Raw genomic sequence first — 26,741 nt, forward strand, 5'->3', positions numbered from 1 at the left:
TGTTCAGAGTGTGTTACCAAATGTCAAGATGTTTGTAAAATTTCTGTGGTTTCTTTCGTGATTAACGTCCACTTTCAGTACACTACAACCTGACAGTGTCATGTTGGGTAAGGGTAGATTTTATCTATCAGGGGTTCGTAATTTATACCAGTAAAGAATCAGAAATACAAGTTTAATAGGAGAAACAGGGTCGGGGATATAGCTCAGTGGTGCAAGCGCCTGCCTGGCAAGTGCCAGGTTGAGAGTTTGATTCCTGGTACAAAAAGAAAAAGGAGAAACAGAAATCACTTTATTGGAAAGAGGAGGAAAATGAAACAGCAGCTACCTTGTCAGAATAAGATAGGGAGCCTGGAGCCAGTGCTCCAAGTATCTGTGCTTAGCCCCTGTTGTTACAGGGCGAGGAGGGACCTCCCCCTTGAGGGTCATTATAGCTTCCTCGGCTATTTTAGGCTTTGAGAACCTGGATTCAGCCACTGTCACTTTCCACTGCCTATGTGCAAATTCTTGGGTAAGCTTTTTTTGGTCTTCTTTGTTTTGGCAAGGTGATATCTTTGAGATTTACAGCACAGCCTTGTATTCAAGGCCAAGTTAGCAATTAGTAAAGGTCGGGAGAATAACTCAGCAGCATAGCACCTGCCTGGCAAGCTCAAAGTCCTGAGTTTGATTTCTGGTACAAAAACAAAACAAAACAAAAAACTGCTAGCCGTTAGTAAAGGGATACATATACATTTTAGGGCAGTAATATGGTAAGAGAATGTGTGTGTTTATTTCTAGGTGTGTGAGTGTCTGCGTGTGAGCATGCATTCATAGGCTAAGTGCATTTTATGTAACATGGCCCCTCTCCGCTCCCTCTCCCTTACTTAACTGGAGGCAGAGGGGAGGAATTGGGGCACGGACCCCCAAAGTGAGCCAGGTGCTATCAGCGCCCCTGCCTTCTAACTGCTCCCCCCAGCAGGGTTTACCTCTTTTAGTCAGGGTTTGCCAGAAACCTCACTAAGGCCCTCGTCTTTGCCCACCTGTCCCCCAACTTCCCTACACTAGTACACGGGATAATTTTGATAATCGTGTATTTATTCACCAGGCTTTATGGACTCGGAGAGGTCTATTTTGGAGAAAGTTCCATGTGGCTGAGAAGGTGTATCCTTTCATAGTAGGGTACACTCTACTCTAGATATTTACAAAGTTCTTTTGTTTGAAGGTGTGGTTCAGCTGGTATTTTGCTCTTAAGTTTTTATTCAGTTTATTTATGGAAGTGGGGCACCGAAGTTCCCTCTACAATTGCGTGGTGTGCATTGGACCTTCTACGCCCTTCAGTGCCTGCTATGGGGAGGATGCCCTGGCATTGGTGCATAGATACCTACAACTGTTACGTCTTCCTGCTGGACTGTTGCCTCAACCAACACCTAGTGACCTCCTTTGCCTGTCCGATCAATTTAGCTTGAAGTTTATTTTGTCTGAGATTAAAATTGCTATCTCTGCTTGCTTCCAGAGTCCTGCTGTTTTCTGTCCTTTGATTTTTGGTCTATGGGTTTCTTTCTGGATTCAATGTGGCTCTTGAATGCAAAGGGCTGTTACTAAGTTTCTGACCCAGTCTGCTGATCTGTATCTTGTAACTGGGAAATTGAGACCATTTACATCGAGAGCTTCTACTGAAAGGTATGGACTTATTTCTGTCCCTGCATTTTCTGTGGTCAACTCCTTTATCTTTCCCTTTTTGTTTAACTACTCAGTTTGCTTGATATATTCATTCTACCTGACTTTTTAGGTTTGTTGGCTTTGTTGTCTCTAAGATATTCTTGAGTATTTTTTAGAGTGCTCATCTGATGTTCATGTATCTCTGTTTGTTTTTTCTTCTGGTACCAGGAATCGAACTCATGACCTTGTGCTTGCCAAGCAGGCGCTTTGCCGCTGAGCTAAATCCCCAGCCCCCAGTTCAAGTATCTCTTAATGTGTCATTGTGAAGTGTCCTTACCGACCTATCTGTCAAATATGGTGAGAATGTGTGTGTGTGTGTGTGTGTGTGTGTGTGTGTGTGTGTTTATATCTGGATGTGTGCGTGTCTGGATATGAGCATATATTCATATGCTAAATATATAAGAATATGCACTCTCAACTATTTGAAAGATAGTTTTGCAGGGTATATTAGTCAGGGATGAAGTACTTCAAGTTCTCCTGGCCTTTAAAATTTGTGTTGAAAGGTCTGCTATCGTCCTACTAGGGTTACATTTATAAGTGATTGTTTCTTCTGACAGCTTTTAAAATTCTGTCATTGTGTTCAGCCTCAAGGATGTTGACTGTGATGTGCTGAGAAGCTTTTCATGGTAGATATCTGGCATTCTGTAAGCTGCACTTAGCTGTACACTCAATCATTGTCCCGTAGTTGTTTTCTGCTATATCTGTGAACAGATTTTTTAAACTCCATGTGTGTGTCCTCTAGTTTCTAACTCCAGATAGCTTTAGTTAATCTTCTTTTTGTCATTTCATAGCTGTTGGATGAAACTTTCTGTGTCTCTTCTCATTCCAGGCTTCTTTGTGTAAATTATAATGTTTTCTTTTTGTCCTTGACTCTTGAAATCCTATCTTCATGTCACTCAATTCTGCTGTTTACGAATTCAATAGATTTTCCTAATCGCTGGCATTTCTGTTCTGTGTGTTTTATTTCTCAGTGACTCTGCTGCTCACGTTTTGAAGGCTTTGGTCAGCTCTTTCGTTTTTACTGGTTTCTCGTCTGACAGCTCCACTGTCTTCTGGGTTTGGCCCACATGGCCCTTGCTGAGTTTGTTTCTTTAGTCACCTCACTCGGCGTGGTTCGCTCCTCTCCGGTAGAGCCCTGTGGGTCTGCTTGGGAAACTTTGGAGGGAGAGGTCACCAGAGGATCTTGCGCAGTGGTCACCCTGCTCCACCGCTCTGTTTTTGAAAAACTGGGGTCACATGAAAAAGGCCCTACACCATCAAAGGCTACGGGCACTTCTGCGGTACCTGACACCCACGCTCATACTCAGACTCTTCTGCTTGTCCCAGGTGGTCTTTTATAGCAACTTTTCCAGCTTGGTTTCCAATTCAGATCATGAATTGTGTTAGTTGTGCCTGTGCCATCCTTTCATCGGGAACAGTACCCTAAACTGTCTTTTCTGACACTGACATTTTCTACAGGGTAAGTACAACGTTTTCTAGTGTCTCCCTTTGCTACACTTATGACTCAGGTTTTGCATTCATGGCAGGAATAGTGCTGAAGTGATGTGTGTGCCTCTCGGCGCAGCACCCATGCAGAGGTGCTTGAGTCAGCTTGTCCCGCTTGGGGAAAGGTGTGCGTCATGTGTTCAGAGTACGCACCAGTCTGTCCGCCCAAGCGCCTCCCCTCTTCTGAGTTGGTGAGTGTTCTGCTGCCTATCAGGCTCTCACCTGTGGTTCTGTACCCACTGTGAGCTGAGCTGGGTAATGTGGCTGCCCGACGCTGGGCCTTTCTGGATGCCACGGCCTTCTTGCTCTACTGTTAGGAAGCACCTGGCATGCCTTTGGAGAGCTCCTCTGCACCATCGCCCTCCATGTGGAATGCCCCTGCTTGGCAAATCCTGCCCATCCTCCAAGCCCAGACCCAGGGCACCGGGCCTCAAAGCTTGCCCTGCCCCTACTGGGCAAATGCACCCACTTTTCCAGTCTTCCACTCCAGCGAGGTGGGTGGTACTGTCTGGACTCCCAGAGGGGGAGAGGTGGGCAGGGCTGGGCTGGGCTGGGCTGGGCTGGGCAGCCTGCCCACAGCAGATACCCCTGCTCTAGCTGGCCCAGTACAGTTCTCAAAGATTGCTGTGAAGAGAATCACGGGAAGGCCGTGTTTGTGCACCACCACCTCCAGAAGGTGGGGAGGTGTGGCCTGCTGTCTGGAGGCCCAGGTCACAAGAGTCCCCAACTTCCTTGTGTAGCTTCAGGGGATAGCCCTGGGGGACCAGGGAGCACTGGGCCTGCTCTGCAGAGACCACGAGTGTGCACCCCATTTCCCTGTGCTCCCCCTCGTCCCCGTGGGCCTCTCTGCTCCTCCGACAGTGGCACTCTCCCCCTTGGGCATTCTCGAGTCCTGCTCCGAGGCTGATCTGGAGCAGCCACTGCCCACTCTGTGCACGCTCAGCTCTGATCCGCTGCCCAGCTCTGTGGTCCTGCTCAGGCCCACACTGCACGATGACCGTCCCCTCCGGAGCGCAGGGCAGACCCCTCACGTCCCAGCTCCCAGCACACGAAGGATGCACACAGTGTGATTATTCCACTGCATCAGGGCACATCACCCCACTTCACAGATCTAAAAATGGAAGCAGACCAAGGGCGGTGGCTCGCCTGGTCACAGCCCTGCCAGCTGGCACTGGCGTCAGCTCTTCAGTGACATCTCCCACTGCCGTGCTGCCCACACCGTTGTCACCGTGAGGTCCTCTTGGTCTCACCTTCCCCACTGGTAGCTCCACTGTTCTCGGTTCTTCAGTCTCTTACACAGCTCCACAGAAGGCAACTGGGAAGGCATCCCGGGGACATGCACGGTGTCTCACCCCAGCGCTGTGACAGCACAGGGGAGAATTAACTCCACGACTCTCTGTGGGGACAGTGCCCAGGGAGCAGGTGTGCAGTGACAAGATGCATCGGAACAGCGTGCAGCCCTCGAAAGTGAGTCAGGTTCTGGATGGAAAGTTGTCTAAGGTGCGGTATTATGCTGAGAGAATGGGAGACAGCAGCAGTATAAAACCGTATGCCTTGTGTTCACTTACCCCAAAAGGCCAGATACTTTCAAATTTTATATAAAGAGATCCATGCCTTTGATGAAAAGATAGAAAGATACGTATCAGGACACCAGCGTTCCCATCATTTGGGCTTGTTTTATTGATATTCATTAGCGAATAAAATTTTATTGTTGCTTTTCGATGTATTTCAGCACTCTCGGTGGTGCTGCACAATGTTGATCATTTATGCACTTACTACACTAAATACTGCAACCTCTGCACTGTCGGTTTTTACAGTGGTATTTCTGGTGATGATGGGCGGTTCCTCTCTGATATGTAAAGTGGTCCATTCAGGCCATGGTCTCCATGTTCCTGTTACTCTACCTACTGCTTTAAGATACATTCAAATCCGAAGAGATAAGTTACTTGCAGTGGGGCACACGTATGTGGGCAGGGAGTCAGAACCCGCCGACACTCGCACGGGCAGAGTAGAAATAGTCTGAAACTGGGGGCCAGCGCTGGCCCTGGGGTGAGCTCTCGCAGTTCCCTTAGTGGATGTGTGTCCCTCATGTAGCTGAAGGACACATCTCTGCTGGCGGGGGGGGGGCACAAAATGACAATTTTATGGGTCTATGACTGGTCCTTCCCAAACCACCCAAAGCAGAGTGGCCCGAGGCACAGCAGCAGTGGGAAGAAATAAATAACCTGCGGGCAGGAACTGCAGACACACAGGTGGGGCTAAAAATGCGGCACACAAAGAATAAATAAAAGCGCGACAGCCAGAGACCGGGCTCCTTGTTGGCTCACGGTTCTTTCCACAGCACCTCTCACTCTTCCCAAGAACAGGAAGTGGCAGGGGGCGGAGCCTGGGGAGAACAGGCTCGCCCGGGAACAAGAGGCGGAACACAGAATGGCCGCACAGGGCTGTGAGCACCCAGGGCAGCCGCTTCAGAGCGGGGGCGGGCACTTGCCGCAAGGCCCTGGCCTGGCACACTACTATCTGGGTGTGGTTCTTGCCCTTTGCTGCCCTGCTGACGAGTGTCTAGACAGGCTTTCCTGCCACCTGCCACTAATGCTGCCCGGGTCTGGTCTCAAAGGTCCTGCTGCCACGCGGGCCTTAGGAACAAGCTGCTGTCTCCCTAGTGACTCGAGGGCTGGATGTCCCATAAGCCCAGAGAGACAGAGCTGCTAGTACCACAGCTTCCTTGTATGTAGGAACAGAAACGTCACATGGAAGAGGGCTGCGGAGCGGGTCTGCAGAGGGGACACACATTCTCTCTTGGGCCGGACATCGGCCTGACAGCTGAGCACGCAGCATAGACAGGCTTCAAGTTCAAGGCATGGAGAGCAAAACCCCAGCACGGAAAGAAGAGACCTTCCTTCAAGGCAGAGGAGGGCCTTGCAGGCGCCAGGCCGCTCACCAAAGACAGAAAAGCTCCCCATCCACCTGGAGAGGCCAGAGGCTCTTCACACTCTCACAGGAGGGCGCAGTGTCAGGGAGACCTGGCCCTGACAGCTCGTGGTGCGACACGAGCAGAGGGCACGGAATTGACAGGCTCCTATCCATAGGATAAGAACACCTTAGGAGTCTCAGTGCTTCTGGACAGGAAAGAGGAAGGAGGGACCCATGGTCCCCAGTTAGCACAGGTGACGTCCCCAGAAGGGACAGTAGTGCAGGGCACTTCCTGGGGGCTGCAGGACGGGCAGGGTGCACCCGGTCTCCATGTGCCACATGCCATCCCTGAGGCCGGGCAGAGAGGACAGGAAGGGGCAGTGCCTGGTGGGACACGCTGCTGTGCCCCTCACCTCAAGCCAGTCTGCGCAGGGAGCTTAGCACCCATCAAGACGCCCGGCGTGAGCGTCGCAGGCGCCTTCATCTGCATGCTGGAGCCCACCATGGCGGGCAAGCTTCGGTTCCTGCGGATGCCCACGGCGCTGGCGCCGGTGGGGGCCGGGCAGCCCAGTGGCAGGCCTTCAGAGACCAGGCCTCCAGGCACCCCGGGGGGCATGCAGAGCAGCGGGCCCTGCTCCTCAGTCAAGACGGGGCCATGGGCCCACCCCGAGCTCACTGCCCTGGCCACACCGAAGCGCCGGACCTTGTCCACGAGGTTGAGGTTGCCGACAGACACGTCGGTCTGGCTCCCGCTGCTGCGCACGCCCTTCTTCTCCCGCACCTCCCGCAAGATGGAGCTGGCCGGCTTGGACGCCAGGAAGGTGTCATAGGGTGGGCTGGTGCACTTGAACTCAAAGGTGGGTGGGGAGCTGGTGGGCGTCTGCAGAGGCGAGTTGGGTGGGGTGGAGGGGATCACTGTCATCCGGGGGGCATAGGTGTGCAGGAGGGAGCCCCGTGCCGCGCGGTCCCAGCTCTGGGGGTCGTACACAGCGGCCGAGATACCGCGCTCCTTCAGCAGCCACACGAGCCCCAGCGACGTGCTCATGGTGGTCGTGGAGTCGCGGGTGTTGGTGAAGGACTCGGCCAGACTCAGCCTCCGTGGAGTGCACGGTGTGGCCACCGACATGGACTTCAGGTGGCCAGTGCTGCCACAAGCTGGAGTCGGGGCTGAGTTAAGGCTGGAAGGGAAAGTGGCAGGTTACTCCTCAGGGACACCCCGGTGCCACAGCAGGGCCAGTGGCCCTGTCCTGTGGGGTGGCAGGGCAGGCTGGGGATGTGCAAGGCAATGCCCAAGAGCTTTGTCCATGGAGTCTCTCACACGGGCTACAGCCTGAGTTAGCAGAAGCTGCTTTGAATTCCCGGCCCCCTGTGGAGTGAGGGGCGTGACTGATCCTGCACGGAGGAAGAACCTGCCTCAGGCCCAGCATCACACCAGCCAGGAAGAGGGCAGCTCAGGTGGGCCCAAGCACTCGAGGATGTGGAGGAGGCCCATGGCAGAGGCTCCTCCCCATTTGCTCAGGGCCCAGCGGCTTCCTCAGGCCGTGAGGCCCAGCCAGGACTGTGGGGCACGGGGCTCAGCTCAGGAAGAGCCAAGGATGCAGGGTTGCGCCATGGCAGTGTGCACGTCACGCCTGCCCCTTGGTCCTGAGGCCCAGACCGCCCCTCCCCACTGCCTCCTGTCCCCTGGCCCCTTCACACGCTGTCCAAACTTATCCTGGTGCATGCAGCTCAGACCAGAGGACGACACTGCAGTGCCGGGCCCCACGCATGGAGCTGCCTAGGCCAAGGCCCACAGGGGACTGAGCGACATCCCTACCCCTCCTCTCTGTCCTGCTGCCTGAGGCCCCATGAGGCCTGCCAGCAGGGTCCAGCTGGGAGGCCACAGGCTCAGGGAGAGGCCCTGCCATGGCTGCAGAACTGCTGTGGGGCTTGGGTCTGCCTGGCCTCCAAGCCCACTGATGGAATGCCAGGTCCTAGTAACAGGCCAGCTGAGTAGCCCAAGAGCTGGGGACAGAGCCCTCTCCCCAAGCCCAGCCTCAGAGGACCAATGTGGAAGGGTCAAGGAGGACCCACCTCAGCCACGTCCCTGGGCTGACCAAAGGGCCCCTTTGGATAGAGACTGCCCAACAGCAAGTGCAGGCCTTGGGGACTCAGGGGCCTCTGCACGACACAGGGCAGCTCATACAAGGGCAGGAGGGTGCCAGAGCACTCGGGAGACACAGGGTTAGACATCATGGCAGAATCCAAGGAGAAGACAGACTTTGCAAAGGGCGTAAGTGAAGTCTGCAGGCATTACAGAAGGCCCAAACTTCTAGCCTCAGGTCTGGCTTGGGGGGCGTCCCTAGGGAGAGGCTCGGTTTTGCCCCACCTGCATTTCCTTCCTTACAACACAGGCTAGCAGGCTCCTCCAGCTTGGGACGAAGCCAGCAGCCTCCGGGTGAAGCCCCACTGCATGTGGCCCTGGCCCCGCAGCTGCAGCTGCAGCCACCTAACATGTGCTGCCTCTCACAACGGACCTTAAAACGCAGCTTCCAAACAGGATGGGAAGCCGGCTCCCCAACAGGAAGACAGCGACCTTGGTTAGGCCGTGGTTAGTGCCGGCGCCTGGCTGGCCCGGGGATTTAGATGGGTTAGGGTGTGGTGGCCAGGCCGAGTCAGCCAGCGCCACACAGAGACACGCGGAAGCCAGGCCCGTTAGTGGCGGCCACACGTGCACACAGATCCTCGCAGGGGCCTGGTGGGCAGCCCTGCACGCTCACCCCGCCCTGCCCACGGGCTCGGCTCTGCCCTACACCGCCTCTCGCCCAACCGGGCACAGGACGGCTCCGTCGTCCTCCTCCCACGACCTGCGGAGAAGTGTTCGCAGTTGAGGTGCACCCTTGGGAGCTGCCCCTGCTCCCCCCTCCTGCGTCTCCCTCCGTGGACCCCAGGAGCTTGCTCAACTGCACGGCAGAGGAAATGGCCGTGTTGGGGGCACCAGTCTCCCCTACACTGGGAGGGGCAGGAAGCAGCCACGACTGTTGGTGCCACATGGGCCTCTCTGGAGGGTACGCGTGAGGCTCCAGGCACCGGGCGGGGCCCTGAAGTCCTTGTGCCTGGGGCTGCTCCCTGGGGCTGTGCATGGCAGTCGGACAGCAATGACCCAGCTCCAGGCACAAGGACTTCCTGGAGCCCAGGCCTCTCCTGGCAGGAAATGCAGGTTTTCTCTGGGGTGCTCAGGGGCCTCTGGGAGAGCTGCTAAAGACGGGCTTCCGATCCAGCCCACAGCCAAGCCGTGGGCAAGGAAGATGGGCTGGCTCTCTCTGTCTGAGCAGGGGCTGAGTCAATAGGAGTTATGGTTCCAAAGAGGGGCCCAGAACAGGTGATGACAAACACTTGTGCTGTTCGTTCTCAAGCTGGCTAGAGCTGGCTCTTACTCATTTATTTTTGCGACTGAGTCTCACTTTGTAGTTCAGGCTGGTCTTGAACTTACATTGCCTAGGCGGGCCTGGACCTTGCAGCAATCCTCCTGCCTCAGCTTCCTGTGTGCTGGGATCACAGGTATGCACACCTACGCCCAGCTCTGGAGCTGGCTTTGCAGGAGCCTCTCATGTGGCGGTCCTCACCACGGGGCCTCGCAGGAAGGGGGTGTCCCATCCTTACCCACAGCTGCCCACCTGAGACCAACTCCCTTACCTTGGCGTGACCCGCGTGAGCTCGTCGGAGGGGTGCAGGATGCGGCAGGTAGTGAAGGTGAAGGTGGAGTTGGTCTGGGACATGCACTTCCCGGGGTGATTCGCTGCATCAGGGAACAAAACACAGTCCTTGCACCTGGGTATGCACGGTGCACATGGAACCAGTGGCCCTGAGCAGATGCAAGGTGTGGGGCAGCCTGCAAGCTGGGGCTGGAGGACAGGCACGCAGACGCTTGGGGAAAGGCGGCCCCTAGCCTGCAAGGCAGCACCTCCCTGCCTCCACCCAGCTACACAGGGTCCCTTGTCAGGTCCGGAGCCAGCAGTGGATCCAGTTCTGGGCAGATGGGCCATGAGGGGTGAATCCGGTTTTCCTCCTCATAGCTCAGAAATCTGCTTTCTCCTTTTGTGACTCTGTGTGTCTTTTCATGGACAGACAGGTGCCAAACTCTGCCCAGGACACGGAAGGCCACGTGGTGCCTGGCAGCAAGGTGGGGCTCTTGGACCTGGCTCCACTGCTGTCCCGTGACTGCTGCAGTGGGATGCAGTGACCTTAGCTGCCTGAACAACAGCACGGCAAGAGCTCCAGGGACCAAGACCAGCAGCCTTAGGCCGAGCTCAGAATGGTCTGGGCATACATAGTGAACAGCACCGGCCCCTCCCCAAGACCCCACCCCCACTTGGTGCGTCTCCACAAAGCCTGGGCTCTGGTGACAGCAGAGGTTGGCCCCACCATTTCTTCTAAGGCTCTGCCGAGCTGTTGTTGCTCAGCTGGCTGAGGGGTCTGCAGCAAAGGAAAGCGGGGTGTGAGCGCCACTGGAGAGAAAGCGGGTGGGGAGCCAGTCTACATCTACAGGAGACATCATGATTGCTGGGGTCACCATCATTCATAACTCAAGGTCAGGATGGAGAACCAAAAGGGGAAAAACAAAAAGATGCTGCACCAAGGGCATGCGCGGTGAGGGGCAAGCAACCTTCCCTCCCCGCCGCCCGCCACTCAGCCCCCAGAGACCTCGGGGGAAACAGACTGGGAATCAGAGCCCAGGCGCCTCCACGAGGCTGTGAGCTGGAACCTTACAGCTCCTACAGGTCATTTTCTCTTGGATTGGGACAAAAAAGAAAAAAGGCAAAAAAACGGAACAGATGGGGGCCACAGGACTACAGATTCACGCAGATGAGAAAAAAAACAAAAACAACACTGGAGACACACAAGCTGGAGGCAGGAAGGACAATGCCAGGCACAGGATGGCGAGGTGACTTGGGCAAGGTGAGGTGTTGGCACCGCGGTGTGTGAAGTGCTCCGACTGCCGCAGGCTCCCCGGGCTGGCAGCGGGCACCATGGCCCCAGAGCAAATGCTCAGCCACGGGGATCTCTGGGTGAGGGAGGAGGGAGAGAAAAAACAGAATCAGCCTCTTAAGTTTGTTTCTCCAGTGGTAAAGGTAATGACCCAAGAACTCAGGTAACTGAGAAACTGTTGCAAATGAAACAAAACTGGAAGACGCTATGAAGAGGAGACAGCCAAACAATCACAATTCTCTCTGCAGCTGAAGGCCCGCAGGGAGTAGCCCAAGGACAGTGCATGGAGGGAGGGTTATTTGGGAAGAAAGCAGGAGACAAATAACCAAGACAAAACAGGTGGAAGGGAGAGAGTGTTAAAAATCAAACAAGGCTGGATTTGAAATCAAAAGTGCACCCCAATTTCAACACATGGCCAGAGTATCAAATCAAGAGGTCCTGCACGTGCACCTCCTCCTGCACCCCATTAGGTTTCACACCTAATTGCAACGATCGTGTAAGAAGGTTCTAGAGACACAGTTGCATCCACAGAAGCAGAGCCCATCTTACACATAGGGGCTTTGGGGATAAGAAAAGGCTGCTAAAAATTCAGAAGCCACCAGGGCCCAGGAGCAATTGATAGCTTTAGGAGATCAAGAGGATCAATCAGAGCCCATAGCCCCAACATTAGAGGTTCAGCCAGCCCACAAAACACCAATGGGACACCTGGTTGCTCGAACACTCCTGTCACCGCGGGCTGCAGGGCCACCGCCGCACCTCCCCTCCTTGGGACACAACACAGAGAGGTGAGTGGCCTGGGGTGGGGTCTCTGGAGCCTCGCGCTCATCCTAGGATCTTCTTGGCAGGAAGTCGGGACGAGCGTTTCCCGTGGAAGTGCCCAGGACCACAGCACGCAGGGAGTCCCTGCCTGTCTGCACTGCGTGGTCTTGCTGGAAGGCGGTACTGTGTATTCACCTCACGCAGCTCTTTGGGAGGCATCAAGGACAGGTCCTCTGGGATCAATGCCCCAACTCCCTGCCAAAACCCTTATTCTCAGACTTGGCTGCATGAGGGCAACGGCAGACTACCCTGGATCGCAGCCAGAGCTAAGAAGCAACTGATGGGCCGGTGGGAATGGGCTAAAGCAGCACCGACCATCTCCTTGGGAATAAGCCCATCCTCAGTACGCTTAATTCTGACACTGGTGCAAACTCTGACGAGCTCATGGCTCCGTCCGGGCTGTGGGGTCTGTGAGCTCCAGGTGGCCCCTGCAGGGCTCTCTTCTGAACACACTCCACACATGCACACTCTGGAGCGGTGGCAGCTGGGCACACGCCAGGGAGAGTGCCTCTGCCCCAGCTCTCTGACGCCGCTCACAGCAGGCCACGTGGCAGGCAGTGCTGACCACCAGCCCTCCTCTGGGCCCACGACACCTGGCACTGGTGGGAAAACCGGCAGGTGGCACCCTGCTGTGGCAACAGCAGCAGGTGCCCAGTACAGCCCTGAGCCCACCAGTCAGGGTGGAGTGCTACAAAAACCAGGACCTTGCTGGGGCTTGGCCAGGACGCCCTGGGGCCCTGGGATCCATGGGAGCTGAAGGACAGTGGGACTCACACCCCGGGCTGGCCACATGGCGTAGTCTGGACCCACGGGCTTTGCACATCCTGCTCCCTGGTGCAGCCCTATTCCTCCCTCCTCTGAGAAGGGGAAACGTGGGAGGACAGGGGCTTTCTTCCTGTGAGAAAGCCGTCAGGAGCCCAGCCCTCACCGAGCCCCTCGTGGAGATGTACATGTACTGGGGATGGAGAATACCGCCATGCCGCGCACCCCGTTTAAACTCACGGAAATAACTTCTAAAAAAGGTCAAAAATTATTTCAAGTGCATCCCAAAATCTTGGAAGATGGGACCTATCTTTGCAGTGCACGGAGGGCTTTCTGTGTTTTCTTTGCTCTTCGCAGGCTTGTATGAAGTGAAGGAAATGATCTGAGCATTTATTTTCCTTTTCTTAACTAACACACGTAGCAAGAAGCACTGGCAGAAACTGGATTTGCTTTGTCTTTCTGCATACTCATTAACACACATGCACACTCACACACATAGACACCCCTCAACCCTCATTTGCTCACTCCCACGATACCAACAGTGACACCCAAGGCCCGGTCTTCTCTATTCAAGCAAAACCAAACCCACTGGTGACAAAGGCTGCTGTCAGGCCAGCTTACTATCACGGCAGGGACAAGGACGCAGCCCTATGAGTGCCAGCATGTGTTTTTATAGGGCCCAGCCGGTCCTGGCTTCAGAGCTTCTCTCATGAAAGTGCAGGGGAAGGATGGCTCCCTGCCTGTCAGGAACAGAAGAGACAGCTCCCTTTCTATGAGCCCAAAAAAGGCAAAAGCAACACTTGAGCATCCTTTCTGAGAGACTGAAATACCAGGGACAGAAAAAGGCTTAAAGACCTTCCTGTCACTCTGTTACGTAATGGTGCCCATGCGCCTCCCTGGCGAAAGTTCTGTTCACATCTGAGAAGCACCACATGTGCCCTGGAAGCTCACCAGTCGCAGGTGGGGGGCGAGGGTCAGTGTGGCTCTGATGGGCATGGCTGTCTGAGGACATGGCCACTGGTGTTTAAGGTGAGGCGAACACCTCGGTGTCTTCTTTTTGTAATGGAAGCTACCGTAAATTACCGAAGTACAAGATGACACTTCAGGCTCCTAACTCCTGGAACACGTGGGCCTGGGAACACTTCCTCTGCTTCTCTAGCATCTCTTGGACACAGCCTGGTCCGCTTGTGGCTCTGAGGGGGACCCAGACCTGGTGATCAGACATCTGGCCGGCAGCACTCTGCCGGGTTCCATCTTGGAGATTTTTGAACCACACCGCAGGACCTTTCTCTGGTTTCTATACAATTTATTTTTGGCTTTTGCAAAATTAAGCCTCCTCTTCACCCTGCACCAAGCCTCTGCCTCTCTGTTCTGTCTAAAAAGTGTGTGACTTAAGCGGTGAACGATTTCACAGCATCGCACGGAGAGGGGCTCGCCGCAGGCTGCTGTCTAGGAAGACTGAGGGTGCTGTTAAACTCTCACAGTGAAATGCAGGAGTCTCTAGGCTCCTCGGGTGCCAGCACAGCAGGGCCACGTCTGTTCCTGCGCAGATGCTCTGGGGCTCATGCCCACAGGCGGGCTGGCCTGGCTGGGCTGTAGAGCTCTGTCCTGCTGGTGCCTCAGAGACACTTCAGGGAGTACCTGTCTCACACAGGCTACAGCTCAGCTGCCAGCTGCGTGCTCCCAAGAGGACCCCACATGAAGAGTCAAGTGCAGCTCCCTGAGGGACCTTCTGTGGCTTTCCGAGGTGAAGACACCACAGAGAAATGGTTCTCCGTGAATGGTTTGGTCGTGGAGGTCTGCAGCAGGGCTGCCCCACACCAACTGCTTCGGAGGACAGGGTCCTCTTGTTCCTCATCAGCCCGCTTCTGGGCTACATGTGGTCAATGCAAGAGGATAGGGCTTCCCTGGCCCTCCTGACATGGAGGGGAGCCAGGCCTGGGTGATCACAACCAGCTGGCTGTCCCTGACTGCTGCCAGCCCTGCCGGGTGGACAGCACTCCCATCAGCGCAGGGACGGTAGAGGTCTGTGACCCACCATGCGGCCTCCTGCTCCCGGACCCGCAGGCCCCAGGCCAAACCCCACTCATAGCCCCCCGGACCTACTCCTTGGATGGGGGCAGCGGTGGTGTCTGTGGCAGGTGTCCCCACCTTTCCCACACTCCCCAGCTGCTCTCAACAGAACGTGGGTCTAAGTATCCAATCAGAATGCAACAGAAGCAGCTCGTTCTTCCCGGTTTTGCCTCTACTAGCCCAGGAGCTGGACGTGCAGGGTAATTTTCAGGCCTGATCTGACCACATGTGACTCTTCCTTCCCCACTGAGCAGGGTCTCAGTGTCCCTGCTGGGCGTCTCTGCCAGGTGTGATGCCTATCTGCTGGAGCTAGGTGCATCTCAATACAGTGACCTTTAAACTCTAGGATGCGGCTTCCTCCTGCCCTCTGCTCGGCTCCAGGTCTCCGCAATAATTCAGCTGAGCCGTCTGTCCGAGCAGCCAAGCACGGCTTTCCCAGCAGGACCGTAAGCCGCAAGCCTCTGCTGCACGCGGAAGCTAACATGCAGCACACGAACAGAGGCCTGTGTCTGACAACATGTGCTTTCTATGTGAATTAAAACATGAAACATGTCACTGAAATAAAGTAAAACTATAATTTAAAAACTGCTTTAAATAATCCATTTTTAATTGTCTAAATTATTTATAATACAGTAACATGGAATCATCTTTTTTAAAACATGGGATTTTAAAAATCATCAAATGATGCTTCAAGTAATACATAAAATATACTGATAATTTTTTTCAGTGCTCAAAATGTTCCCCACAGGACAGTAGGTTCTAGACAAAAGTACACAGCCTTCCCAATTTCCTCCCAGTTTTAAAAAAGAATAGGTGAATCACCTCACTTCAAAGTTTCTCCCTCAAAATCTTCCCAAGCAGCTGCTGGGATCGTGGGCCACAGAGCAGAGCCAGGAGCTGAGCAGTAGGACAGAGTACCAAGACAGAGGATGCCCTGCCCTCCCTAGGCTGCCTGGCTGCCTGGGACCCCACTCGGGGACCTGGGTGATTTATTTAGAGAATGAAGCGCTTCTCATGCCCAAGCATCTGGATGGTTCCACCACTTTCAAATCCTAAGCACCCCTCCCCCGTGTGGAGCTCTTAAGAAACCAGATCCATGCAAAAGGCCTCTCACGTCAGCAGTGTGGCCTTTCCTCCACCAGTTCAGAAGCCTGTGCAACCCTGTTCTCAGCACACACTGGTACACACCTCGCCCTCCTGTAGTCTGAGCTTCGAATGCGTGTGTGCTGCCCCTCAGATCCACAGCTGGGATGCGTTTGCTGCAGGTTTCCGCGAGGAGGGGACAGAAGAGGTCTAGGCTGTGGCCAGGAAAGCGTGGGCCAAGGGCTCACTGCCACTTGTCTTGCCCTCCATCCTCCGCGAGAGGGTCTCTGGCTGCCACCAGCTTCACCCATGCACAGCTCCCTGCAGTGCATCGAGTGAGCCCTATGCTTCGGGGCCCCCTTCCACCTACTGGGCCATCAGGAAGGCCTCACCCTTGACACCACTCTGCCCTCAGCTCTGTCCTGCCTGGCCTTCCTGGGCCGCTGCACCTTCACAGAGGAGAACTAGGGACCAGAGACGGAAGTCCTGATGACAGGAATGTCATGAAGGTGATGCCACTCAGTCACCCATCTAAGTCTGTCCTCTTGTCTCTCCCGTAAGACCTCACTGTGCTGGCTGGGGAGACAGTGGCCACAAGGGGAGTGACTCTGCAAGCTCCCATTCACACCTTGATGCCTGGGGCAGGGTGTCCCAGCTCCATGATGCATCTCTGTCCTCCTGGAAGAGCTCCGCGATGATCCCTTACAGCTTACCTGGCTAATCACTTTTTCAAAATCCACCCTGAACACATGTGTAAGTTAGAAAACAGCATCCGTGTCTTTGTTGGAGGCAGAAGGCCCACGGTGTCTGAACCCTGATCACTCTGTGGGCTTCTTTCCACATGAAGGCAGCATCCAGGTGACAGATCTTCCCATTCCCCTCAGGACAGTCCAGCACTGATCACTTTCCTAACATGCCTGCTGAGCTCCAACTGGTAATCACCAGCATCCCTCAGACACCAGGCAACCCCCAGAACAGCAAGTGGGCAATGACGCTGCGGGGGCCCTGCGCCTGCTCCTTTTTAGCAGCCTCTCCTGCTCCCACTGTAAGAGCCCTGCTGGGCCAGGCCAATTGGGCAGGGCTATGCCCAGGCACTGCACAGGGCACTGGGCTCCATGGTACACACAGCACTGCACAACAGGGATGCTCTCATCGTCACCCACACAGACGCGCAGAAGCCACACACAGAGAGCCACTACGGATCGTGCCGGGGACAGAGGTGAGAACGGCCCAGAAACGTGGGGCCGGGGCCGGGTTTGCGGGACCGATCGCGGCGGCCTCACCAGACCCCTCCTCCTCCGTGGGCTCGGGTGGCTCCTGCATCTCCTCGGGGGAGCTCCTGCTGCCTGGGACAGTCACACGTGCCTGGAACCTCTCACCTGAGGTCTCTGGGTGCTGCACTGGCGTGGAGGTAGCTAGGCCCGGGAGGGGAATGTGGTCACCTGTGTCGTCTTCCTCAAAGTCGTTAAGGCAGTACACTTCGTCCATGTCAACGTCCAGCGTCCGGAAGCCTTTGGTGACCACACCAGGCCGGGGGTCCAGGATGCCCCCAAGGTGAGGCTGGGCCAGTTGCTGCCAGTGGTGGAGGGTGGCAGAACCTGGCGGGAGGCAGGCACAGGGAGAGGAGTGGGTTAGCATAGAGGCCGAGACAAGCTGGTCACCACCCTAGCAGGCTCTGCCCTCCTCTTGGCTGTTCCCCAAGAGCCCAACTTGAGGAACCAACAGCTCCATTTTTAGGTAACGTGAACACCACAGCGTATGCCAAAGGTGTTTGGTTACAAAGCATTTTAAGCAACCCCAGAAATCAATACATCATCATTTTATAGATAGCAGAGCGGGAAACAGCCAAACAAGCACAGGGTGGGCACCAGCGCTGCAGATGCCAGAGCACAGACAGATGTGGGGGAGGAGGCGATGCCAGCCCCACCCAGAACCTTGCCAGGGACAGCAGAGCCCAGAAGGTGGCGGGTGTGACTGTCACCGCTTTCCCTTCAGTCTCTGTACCCGCCAGCAGCCCGGTGCTGCCTGTCGGGTGCAACCTAAGAACACGCAGAGTGGTCTAGAGCAAGGCACCAGCCTCCTGTGATACCAGACCCCAGGACTCGGAGGACGGTGCGTGGTCTGTCATAACACCAGAGCGTGTCCCTGAGGACACCAAAGTGTCTGGGAGCTGTTCTAGGGCCATTCGCACCTGGGAACCAGGCTCAGAGTGCATCTGCCTCTAGGACACTGAGGCGTCCCCCGCTTCCTCTGGCCATGGGAGCCAGGAGGCCCTGTCCCCCCAGGACACTCAGCCACACCTTACGTGACACCAGCAATGCCCAGTGGCTGGGAGTCACCCAACACAAAGCCACACACAACACCCTGCCCTCACGAGGGCACTGAGCATGCAGGAAGTGAGGATGGAAGCCTGTCCCTGGACCCCACTGAGATTACTCTCCACAGGACAGCCTCAAGCGGGGTCTGGGGAGGATTTCCAAGGGCGTTTCAAATCCACTTAGAAGGACAATGATGACGCGCTGAGGATCTGTGCTGAGAGTCTGTCAAGGCCCCTTCAGGGTCTGCCTGGTCCTCAGTACACAGAGATACAAAGCCTGGCTACCTTGCCCAGATCTACTGAATAGAAACAAACCCTAACGGGCACTGGCATGTAAGTGGATTTGCACCTGGAAGGACAGCTGGCCCAGTGGCTCTCGTTCGGGGACAAGTGCTCCACCTGGGAACAACCGCCAAAGCTGTCACAGCTGGGGGAGAGGAGGAGCTGAAGCCTCTGAGCATGAGGGACAGTGCCACCAGGGTTCCTGTCCACCGCACCACTGCTGGTGTCAAGACCGCCTATGTGGAGCCTGTAAAACGCTGCACACTTTCCCCACAGCACACCAACTCCTTCCACAAAATACCCTGTGCAAGTGCCATCACCTCACTCCACAGCAGGTCCCTGGGGCTGGGAAATTCCCCAGAGCCATTAATTAGCGGGGACGCAGCCAGGCTTGGGGGAGGCCAGCTTGGGCAGGAATCTGACACTGTGCCCCTCCAGATGCACAGGACAAGGACAGGGTAGGACATGTGTCCTGGCTGGGGATGTGCTAAACAGTCTTGTATCCTGCTGCACAAAGGACATCAACACTTTCCAGTGGGCATCTAGGCCCAGAAGGGAACCACATGTGCCTGCTGGAGTCACTGCCACCCCAGAAGCCCTGTGTGCTTACTGGCATCTGCACAGCACCAGGGAGGAGGCTCTGAGGAGCCATGGCTGTGCTCAGTTGGCACTATGCCCTGAGGACTTGGAGGTCAGCATGTCCACATCACTTGTACCCTGGAGGGTGGGAGGGGAGCCAGGGCTCGGGCGGGTGAGGAACCACAACAGGAACAGCTGCAAGAGGATGCGGAGGCCGGGCCCTGGCTAGAGCCCCCATCTGCGCCACAGGCTACCCTGTCTTAGCCCCTGTAGCGCAGAGAAGTATGGACCTGCTGTGCTCCCTGGAACTGCACAGCAAGAAAATCTGGTACGGACCTTCGGGATGACTACGTGGAGCGCGCAGCACTCACCACACCGCCTCACGGAGGACAGCGGCCACGCAGGCACTGACCACGCCCACATTCTCCTCAGAGTTCCGTGTACGCAGCTGCTGGACTTTCACACTAACCCTTCTGTCTCTGACTCACAGAGTGGGACACTGGCACAGGGAGGTGACTTCTCTGAGGTCATGGGGCTGTGCCCAGTTCCAGAACCATAGCTCTGCCTCTCAGCAGATGTGAGCCTCAGGGATCAGGACTGACACGCTGGACAGCTTCTTCATCCCCATGTGATGTCTGCTGTTCTGCAGGGTGGAGGGGCCACACCTATAATCCCAGCACTGACAGGCTGAGGCAGGAGGGTCAAGTTTCAACCCAGACTGGGCAATTTAGGGTTTTAATGACCTGCTCTGTTTTTTACCTAGACTGGTTCACCCCTCCTTAGGCAACTGGGGGGTCTCCTGCTCCTGGGAGGTCACCATATGATGCTGAACTTAGTGTGGACACCCAATCAACATAGCGCAGTACAGCCCAGAACTCCTGGACTCAAGCGATCCTCCCACCCCAGGCTCCCACCTACTGGGACTATAGGCACATGACATCACGCCTGGATAGTGTCTTAACGAGACCCTGTCTCAAAATCAGAAAAGGTTGGGGGTGTAGCTTAATGTGAAGGTCCTGGGTTCAATCCTCAGTGCCACCAAAGAAAAAAAAAAGTGCTTTGGTGAGAGTCATCTCAAATCCCATCTTGTGACTTGGCTATGCCAGGCTTAGGGGCTCACAGACTCTAACCCTAGCTGAGCCCAGGGTCCCCAGGCTCAGCTGAGCCCAGCCTCTGCACAGAACACCCCTCCTGCCCACCTCCTCCTCCTATCCCCATCTCTCCAGTTCCTCCTGGCCTCCTGGTCCATTCCAGTGCCTCACAGGAGAAGCCTGTGCTTCCCCTGCCACCCCTCCCCACCTGAGCCCGCCTGCTCCTCCCCACACACACGCACGGGAACATGCTGGGGACGGGTTGGGGTGGGAAGGACAGACACAATTCTGCAGAAATGGATGTAGGGACAGGGACAGCATAGTCTGGGCCACCATCTCCTTCCTCCCCCACCCCGTTTGCTCCCCCATGCTTCACTGCTCCAGCTAAAAGTGTTCACACCATCAAAGGAAAAGAAAACTAAGTCCACTCCTCCAGATTCCGCCAGAGGAGCACCAGGGCTTCAGTCTGGAGAAAGCCTGCAAGGCAATGCACCAAGCAGACTCGGACACTTTCTCCAGCTACACATTAATGTATTCACTGGAAACCCTAACTGGGTTATAATTAATTAGAAAAAAACAGCAAAATATAGGAGAACAAACAGCCTTGCCTCAGTCTCCTGACACAGGCATTTCCATAGTGTGAATGTGGTGTTTGTTCCGCTTCTGCCCCAGACCTGTAAGGGAAGCTGGGGAGAGCAGCGTGCTAGCGTTCTGGCTGACACAGTAAGCAGATGGCAGGGTGATTACGTGGGGAGAAGGAGATGGAGATGGAAGCCATCGACTGCCTGTGTGCTGTGATCCCAGCAACGTTCTCCAGGGCCCTTGCCCAGGTGCCTTTACCTGGCTGCTGGAGATCAAAGGAGTCGCACGGGTGTCTCAACAGGCCAGGGGCAAAGGACGATGTAAGAACATGGCCCAGCACATTGACAGTCTGGTTCTCAACACTGGGAACTTGGCCAGCTAGACCTGAGCTGCCAGGCCAGGGCAGAGTTTGATGCATGTGAGTTTCAATAAGCACCTGCTGGGAGCCGAGCACACAAAGTCTATCACATTTCATTCTCACCACAAGCTTGTCTGACACTGTGAGCCTACTTCACAGATAAAGGGAACAGCCCCAAGTGGGTAACTTATGCCACAGAGCAGTGACCATGACAACCTAGTGTTCACAACCCCTCAACATGCAGAGACAAAACAACTACGCAGGGGAGGAAGAAAGAAAATACTGGTCGGGTTTTAAACAGCTAAGATGCCAGAGAACTACAAAATGAGGCCAGAAGGATCTATATCGAGAGGATGTGTCGGAAGCTGCAGTGATAAGACATGACTTTTTAATGCTAGTGATTTAGCTTCCTTGGGAGCAGGGTACTAGAGATCAAATTCATCCTGTAAGTGGAATGGGAGCCCCTCTGCTTCTACTAATTCAGCACAGGAATACTGCCAGCTAAGTACAAAGTGAGAAGAAATAAAGATGAATTGGTCAAAATGAAGTTCAAGAACTTCAACCTGCAATGTGCTTGGAAAATGAGTATGAAACTGTATTCACAGATGACCTCATGAAACACAGTAAAATACAGAAAGCAGACAAGACAGAGATGATAAAGTCCAATGATCACTGACAGACAAAGGAAGAAAAAGAAAGGAAAGGCAGAAAGTAATCAGAAATGGGAGATTTTATTGAAAGAAAAAGACACAATCACAGATCAGAAAACAATTGCCAAACTTACAACTAAATAAACAATTAAAAAAGAATGAATCATGCCTTTTCCAAAATCTAGGAAGGATCTAAATTATGTAATTAAAAATAATCATGAAGACAGAAAAACAGCCCATCTTCTTCCTTCCTTTAGAATATGGAGTCTCCAAGAAGCCCACCTCACCTGACGACCCACCTTCTGGATGGGGAGAATGTAACACCTGGGAGGCAAACCAGGGTGCTCCCTGGGTACAAACCCCTGTGCTCCCCTCTTAGGCACGCAGCATTATGTGTATAATGTATGTTATACTCACAAGGCATAATAATGCACCTGTGGTGTCAATTTCAGGGTGGGCACATGATTGGGCCAAAGTGTCTGAGGCACTGCGTGGAGGGAAAACACTAACGACGCACTGCACTGGCTCATAGGGATTCTGATCTGGCTTTGCATCAGCAGCATCGTGCAGAGTCCTTAACTCCCAGGAGCTTCCAAACACAAGGCATAAAAAGGAAAACTACAAACACTCAGTGGCCCTCGGCAGATGAAACATTTTATAACCCCCAAAGCAAAAAAAGAGAAAACCAAAAGAAGAAAAGGTGTGTTTTCCAGGAGTCAGGTCATCTAGAGAGGTCATCTAGAGAGGCTCACCTGAAAGGTGAGCTGCCCCGGACCAGGCGTCAGGGGCACAGGCTCATGGGCTCCCAGCTCCACCCTGACCCCAAACTGTAGCACTGCCAGCAGCCCAGCCTGGAGCATCCCACTCTCCATGAGATCAAACCAGAACATGGCGCCCACGAATCACTTTCAGGAGCTCCTGCAAAGCCCTACAAAAGGGTCTGCTTGGCACGACCTCTAGACCCCAAGGTTTCTGAGGAGCCAGAGCTTTAATGCCCAATGGCTCTCAGACCCTCCAGAGACTGACTAATCATGGATTCTCCCGGCCACAGCTCTGCCTCTCCAGAGTGTGTTCTAAGGCACCAAGGGCAGGGAAAGAACTAGACAGCCATGCGCATCTTCCGTCTCCCGGGATCCGGCACCTGGGCTGGTGCTATGCTGCCTAGTGGAACTCAAACCAGCAGCGCGGGTGGCTGTCGCGGAAGAAGAAGGAGTAGGCATGGCTCAGGTGGCCTGCCTTCTGCAGGTGGATCAGGGACCACAGCGAGTCCCCGAGCAGGGCAGAGAGGGGCCGAGGGCCCTTGCGGTCACCTTCCAGTGGCTTCACAATCTGCAGCTTCTCCGGCAGGTAGGAGCGGCTGCTGAAGGACATGCCCGAGAAGCCGGTGAACTCTGAGAGGCGCGAGTGGGTGCCCAGGGACAAGATGCTCTCAGTGGGCGTGAGGGAGCCACTTCGTAGCTCGCCCTTCTCTGCCAGCTCCCGCAGCTTCCTCTCCTGCTCCTCCTCGAAGAACCTCCTCTCCGACAGGTAGTTCTCGCGGCGCAGGGACAGCCGCCTCAGCGCTGTCTCCAGGTCGTGGGTGCCCGGAGTGCCTGGCGTACCTGGCTTCTTCGTGAGCTCATCGGGCCTGGAGAAGAAAGGGGGATGAACGCTGGGCACAGGGTGCAAGGCTGCCAGACCAGGGCTGTGGGAGGCTCACACAGAGGGTTGAAAGGGTCAGCCCAGCCTGGGCAACTTAGCAAGACCTTATCGCAAACTGGAAAATAAAAAGGGCTGGAAATGTAGTTCAGGGCAAAGGTCCTGGGTTCAATCCTCAGTACCAAAAGAAAAAAAAAAAGAATGGAAATAGTAAATGTCTGCCCCAAAGGGCCCTGTCCCCTGTGGGTTTGAGTTGCTTGATTGGACTGGCACTGGACTGACATGAACCGTGAACACTGGGCAAGACTTGGCCCTGCATGGGTCACCCTGGACTGCAAGAAGGAATCCTTCTTGAGGGTGCAGCTCCGGGATCCAGGGCAGCTTTTCTTTCCTCTTGAGTTAAGGGCACTGCGATCTTAACTCTCACCAAAACCAGCTCTGATCACAGAGATTCCTCGATGTCTGACCCACCTGGCCCAGAAGAATCAGTTTCACGGTCAGAGGAGAGGCTGCACCAGAGACAGCATGGGCAGGTTCTGCAGGGCTTCAATGTGGAGAAGCCCACCCCCTGGGACGCCCGGCGACAGATGCTCACATGCTTGCTCTGAAGCAAAGCAGGCAGTGCCAGGGTTCTCCTGGCCTTTTTAGCATCCAAGCCACAGGGCGTGCACAAAGCAAGTGTCTGCGCCACAGCTGGACAGTGGGGGTCCATGGAAAGCAGGCGCCAGGCATCGAGGACAAGCTTGAGCTCAGTGGGCTACAGGCAGATGTGGACAAGTATAGTCTACATCCTTCAGGAGACACAGTCACTGCGCCTGCATCCAACCCACACTCCTCTCCCGGAAGAGCAAGGTGGCACTCACGTACCCCAGGTCAGCTGCCTCGGTTTCCAGGATGATGCTGTTGGTCTTGTTGTCCAGGACGATGTTGCCCACATCGCTGCCGTAGAAGCTGGACCGGGGGGTGCTGACACAGCTGGACAGCAGGGAGTTCATGGCCGAGGACTGGTTGGAGCCAGGGATGTTCATGGGTGAGGGGGTCAGCGACCTCTGCTTGACCACCTGGTTGATATTCCTCACAGTCTCAAAGACGCGCTTCTGGTGCCTGGGGTGCAAGCAGAGGCAGGAAGGAGCTGGGGCCAGGCCCTCCAGAAAGGGCCAACTGAGGGGCAAACAGGTGCCTGTCCCAGGATTCCCCAGGGAGCCTTGTCTGGGGTGACAGGCAAGGGCGCCTCCTTCACACTGCGAAGTCAGGAGACTGTGCCCACAGCCTAAGACACCAATGCCTGCCATATGCTCAGGTGACGCCTGCGAGACCCAGGGCCTGACCCACAAGTGCAGTGCTTATTTTATTACTCCAGTCTCCCTGGAGGCTCTCCCTTTCACGATACGCACTCCAGGGAGCACCAGCTCCAAGGGCAGTGCTCACTGCTGAGCACACGGTGGGCTTAATACGTGTTGTAGAATGAATATTTGTTGGCCACTCATATGGAAACAGCCAGACTTAAAGCCAGTCTTCAGCTTCTAAGCTGAGAGCATGATACCAGCTCTGGCTAGCTTTAGAAGCTGCCACTTCTGAGAACACAATCATGCATGACGGCAACTGGCTCCCTTCTCAGGAGGAAGGCTTCCTGCAGCCACATGCGCTAACATCCTCTGACCACGGCACAGCCAGGTCCCACTGACGCCCTGCCTGTGGAGCTGAGCACAGAAAAAACGCAGGGAAACCTGGTCCAAAGGCTCCTTCTGGACGCTGGGTGGGACAGAACCTTGCCAGGCCCCTATGCAGCCTCCTTTCCTTTCCTCCCTGACATTGAACGCTGTAAAAACAGTACTTCCCACTGAAAGGACAGAGAAGAACATGCAGTTGTGTCAAGACAGAACTTGTGCTAGGACAGGCAGGATGCACACTCTTCCCCTCCAACTTCCTAGAGCTTATCATGTACCCCTAGCCCTGACGAGAGCCACTGTGGCCCTCACTCCCCCTCAGCCTGGACTGCAGGCCAGTCATCGCTCCAGTGTGAGGCCTACATGTGGGTAGGGTTCGAGCATGCGGCTCACGGTTGCCTGGGAAGCTCAGAACTACCAAACCGTGTGCGTACGCGATGTCTGGAGACTCAGGCTCCTCCAGCTGCAGCTCTTTACGCATAGTGCCCTCGATCTCCGCCGCAAGGGAGTCCTGGGAAGAGCAGAGACACAGCCTATGAGTGACATTCAAGACTCTGTCTCTACAAGGGACTGAAGCAGCAGCAGGCTTCCCTGACATGACACAGGGTCAGAAGCATCCTCCATGGCTAGCGGCCCAGTCTGGGTAGTTGCCAAGGCACCTTCTGGACCAGAGCCACCGGGCCCTGTGTGAGGACCTAACCGTGGCTGGAAGCAAACCCCATACTTCCCTGGTCAGACCCCAGCTCTGCCTGGGGACCCCAAGAAGGGATGGTAACTTCGAGAGGGAAAGGAGCAAGTTCTGAGTGATGGGATGTGTTTCCAGATGCATCGCACTTACCAAGCATCAGACATGACATCGCAGCCCACACAGTCCACACCATGCTGCTGGACCCCAGGTCGATGGGGTCTCCAAAGCCCCCGCTCACTGGGACCCTGGCACACGGGCTACACCCAGTGAGTGACCTGAGTCCAGGTACTGTCGTGCCTGGGCCCTGCTTTAGTCCTGCCCTAGGCTCTCCCACCAGCCAAGAAAGGCAGTGTCCCCACTACAGGAGCCTATGTTTCTTCCCAAGCACACACCAAACACCTAAGTCCTTGCTAATTTTCTGAGCAATGCGCTTATTTCCTTTCTAACAAGGCTGCGAGCTTGGTGGGCCAGGGAAGGCAAGGCCAGGCCCCAAACTGAGGTCCTGTGACACAGGTTGCCTGACAGATGCCCCACCAGCACCGCTGGCCACCTCCCCACACGAGGACCAGGTGTGTGCAGGAAAGGGGCAGGACTCCCTCAGGGACCACTGAGGGAAGGAGAAAGAAAGTCTGAGCCTCCCAGCAGGACCTCATTGACAACGGACTAGTCTTGCTCTACACAGGCCAACATGGGAACCACCAGCCATGGGGCCGCCAATCACATGGGACATGGCAATGTGACCAAGCAGTAGACTCTCATAGTACTCGATTTTCATGATTTAAGCTGATACAGCCGCTGTGGCCAGTGCTTCCCAGAGGGTGGGGCACGGGGCCTCCCTGGCATCATCTCAGGGCAGCACTGTCTGGAGCAAGGACCAGGTGCAGAGACACAGAAGAGCTGGCAGAGGCTGCAGCAGGAAAGGGCCATGGGCCCACTTCCAATTCTTACAGACCCACTGCATTTTGTAAGTGTCCAGCACAGACTGTGGAGATACAGGCCTACAGTGAGGGGCTCCCCGGGGACCAAGGTCTGGGTAGCCGGTGTGTCTTCCTACAGTGAGGGGCTCCCCGGGGACCAAGGTCTGGGTAGCC

General features: G+C 55.2%; 1 protein-coding gene across 7 annotated transcripts in view; it reads right to left on the reverse strand.

The window, feature by feature from the left end:
• Nucleotides 1–4,836: 4,836 nt before the first annotated feature.
• The window catches only part of Trak1 (trafficking protein, kinesin binding 1), a 90,407-nt gene continuing 68,502 nt past the window's right edge, over nucleotides 4,837–26,741 (reverse strand). For 3 of the 7 annotated variants that reach the window (XM_005383550.2, XM_013513471.1, XM_005383553.2), the window contains 6 exons: nucleotides 25,397–25,473; nucleotides 24,163–24,399; nucleotides 22,968–23,284; nucleotides 17,082–17,396; nucleotides 9,769–9,871; nucleotides 4,837–7,271 (listed from right to left, as the gene is read on the reverse strand). In XM_005383550.2, the coding sequence (XP_005383607.1) occupies nucleotides 6,503–7,271; nucleotides 9,769–9,871; nucleotides 17,082–17,396; nucleotides 22,968–23,284; nucleotides 24,163–24,399; nucleotides 25,397–25,473 (1,818 nt within the window). In that variant the 3' untranslated portion in view covers nucleotides 4,837–6,502. Of the gene's footprint in view, nucleotides 7,272–9,768; nucleotides 9,872–15,368; nucleotides 17,397–22,967; nucleotides 23,285–24,162; nucleotides 24,400–25,396; nucleotides 25,474–26,741 lie in introns of those variants that run through there. The other 4 variants (XM_013513472.1, XM_005383562.2, XM_005383552.2 and 1 more) reach the window with 3 other exon arrangements.

This window comes from Chinchilla lanigera, unplaced genomic scaffold (assembly GCF_000276665.1).
Source record: "Chinchilla lanigera isolate Chin_1 unplaced genomic scaffold, ChiLan1.0 scaffold00019, whole genome shotgun sequence".
Lineage (NCBI taxonomy): Eukaryota > Metazoa > Chordata > Mammalia > Rodentia > Chinchillidae > Chinchilla > Chinchilla lanigera.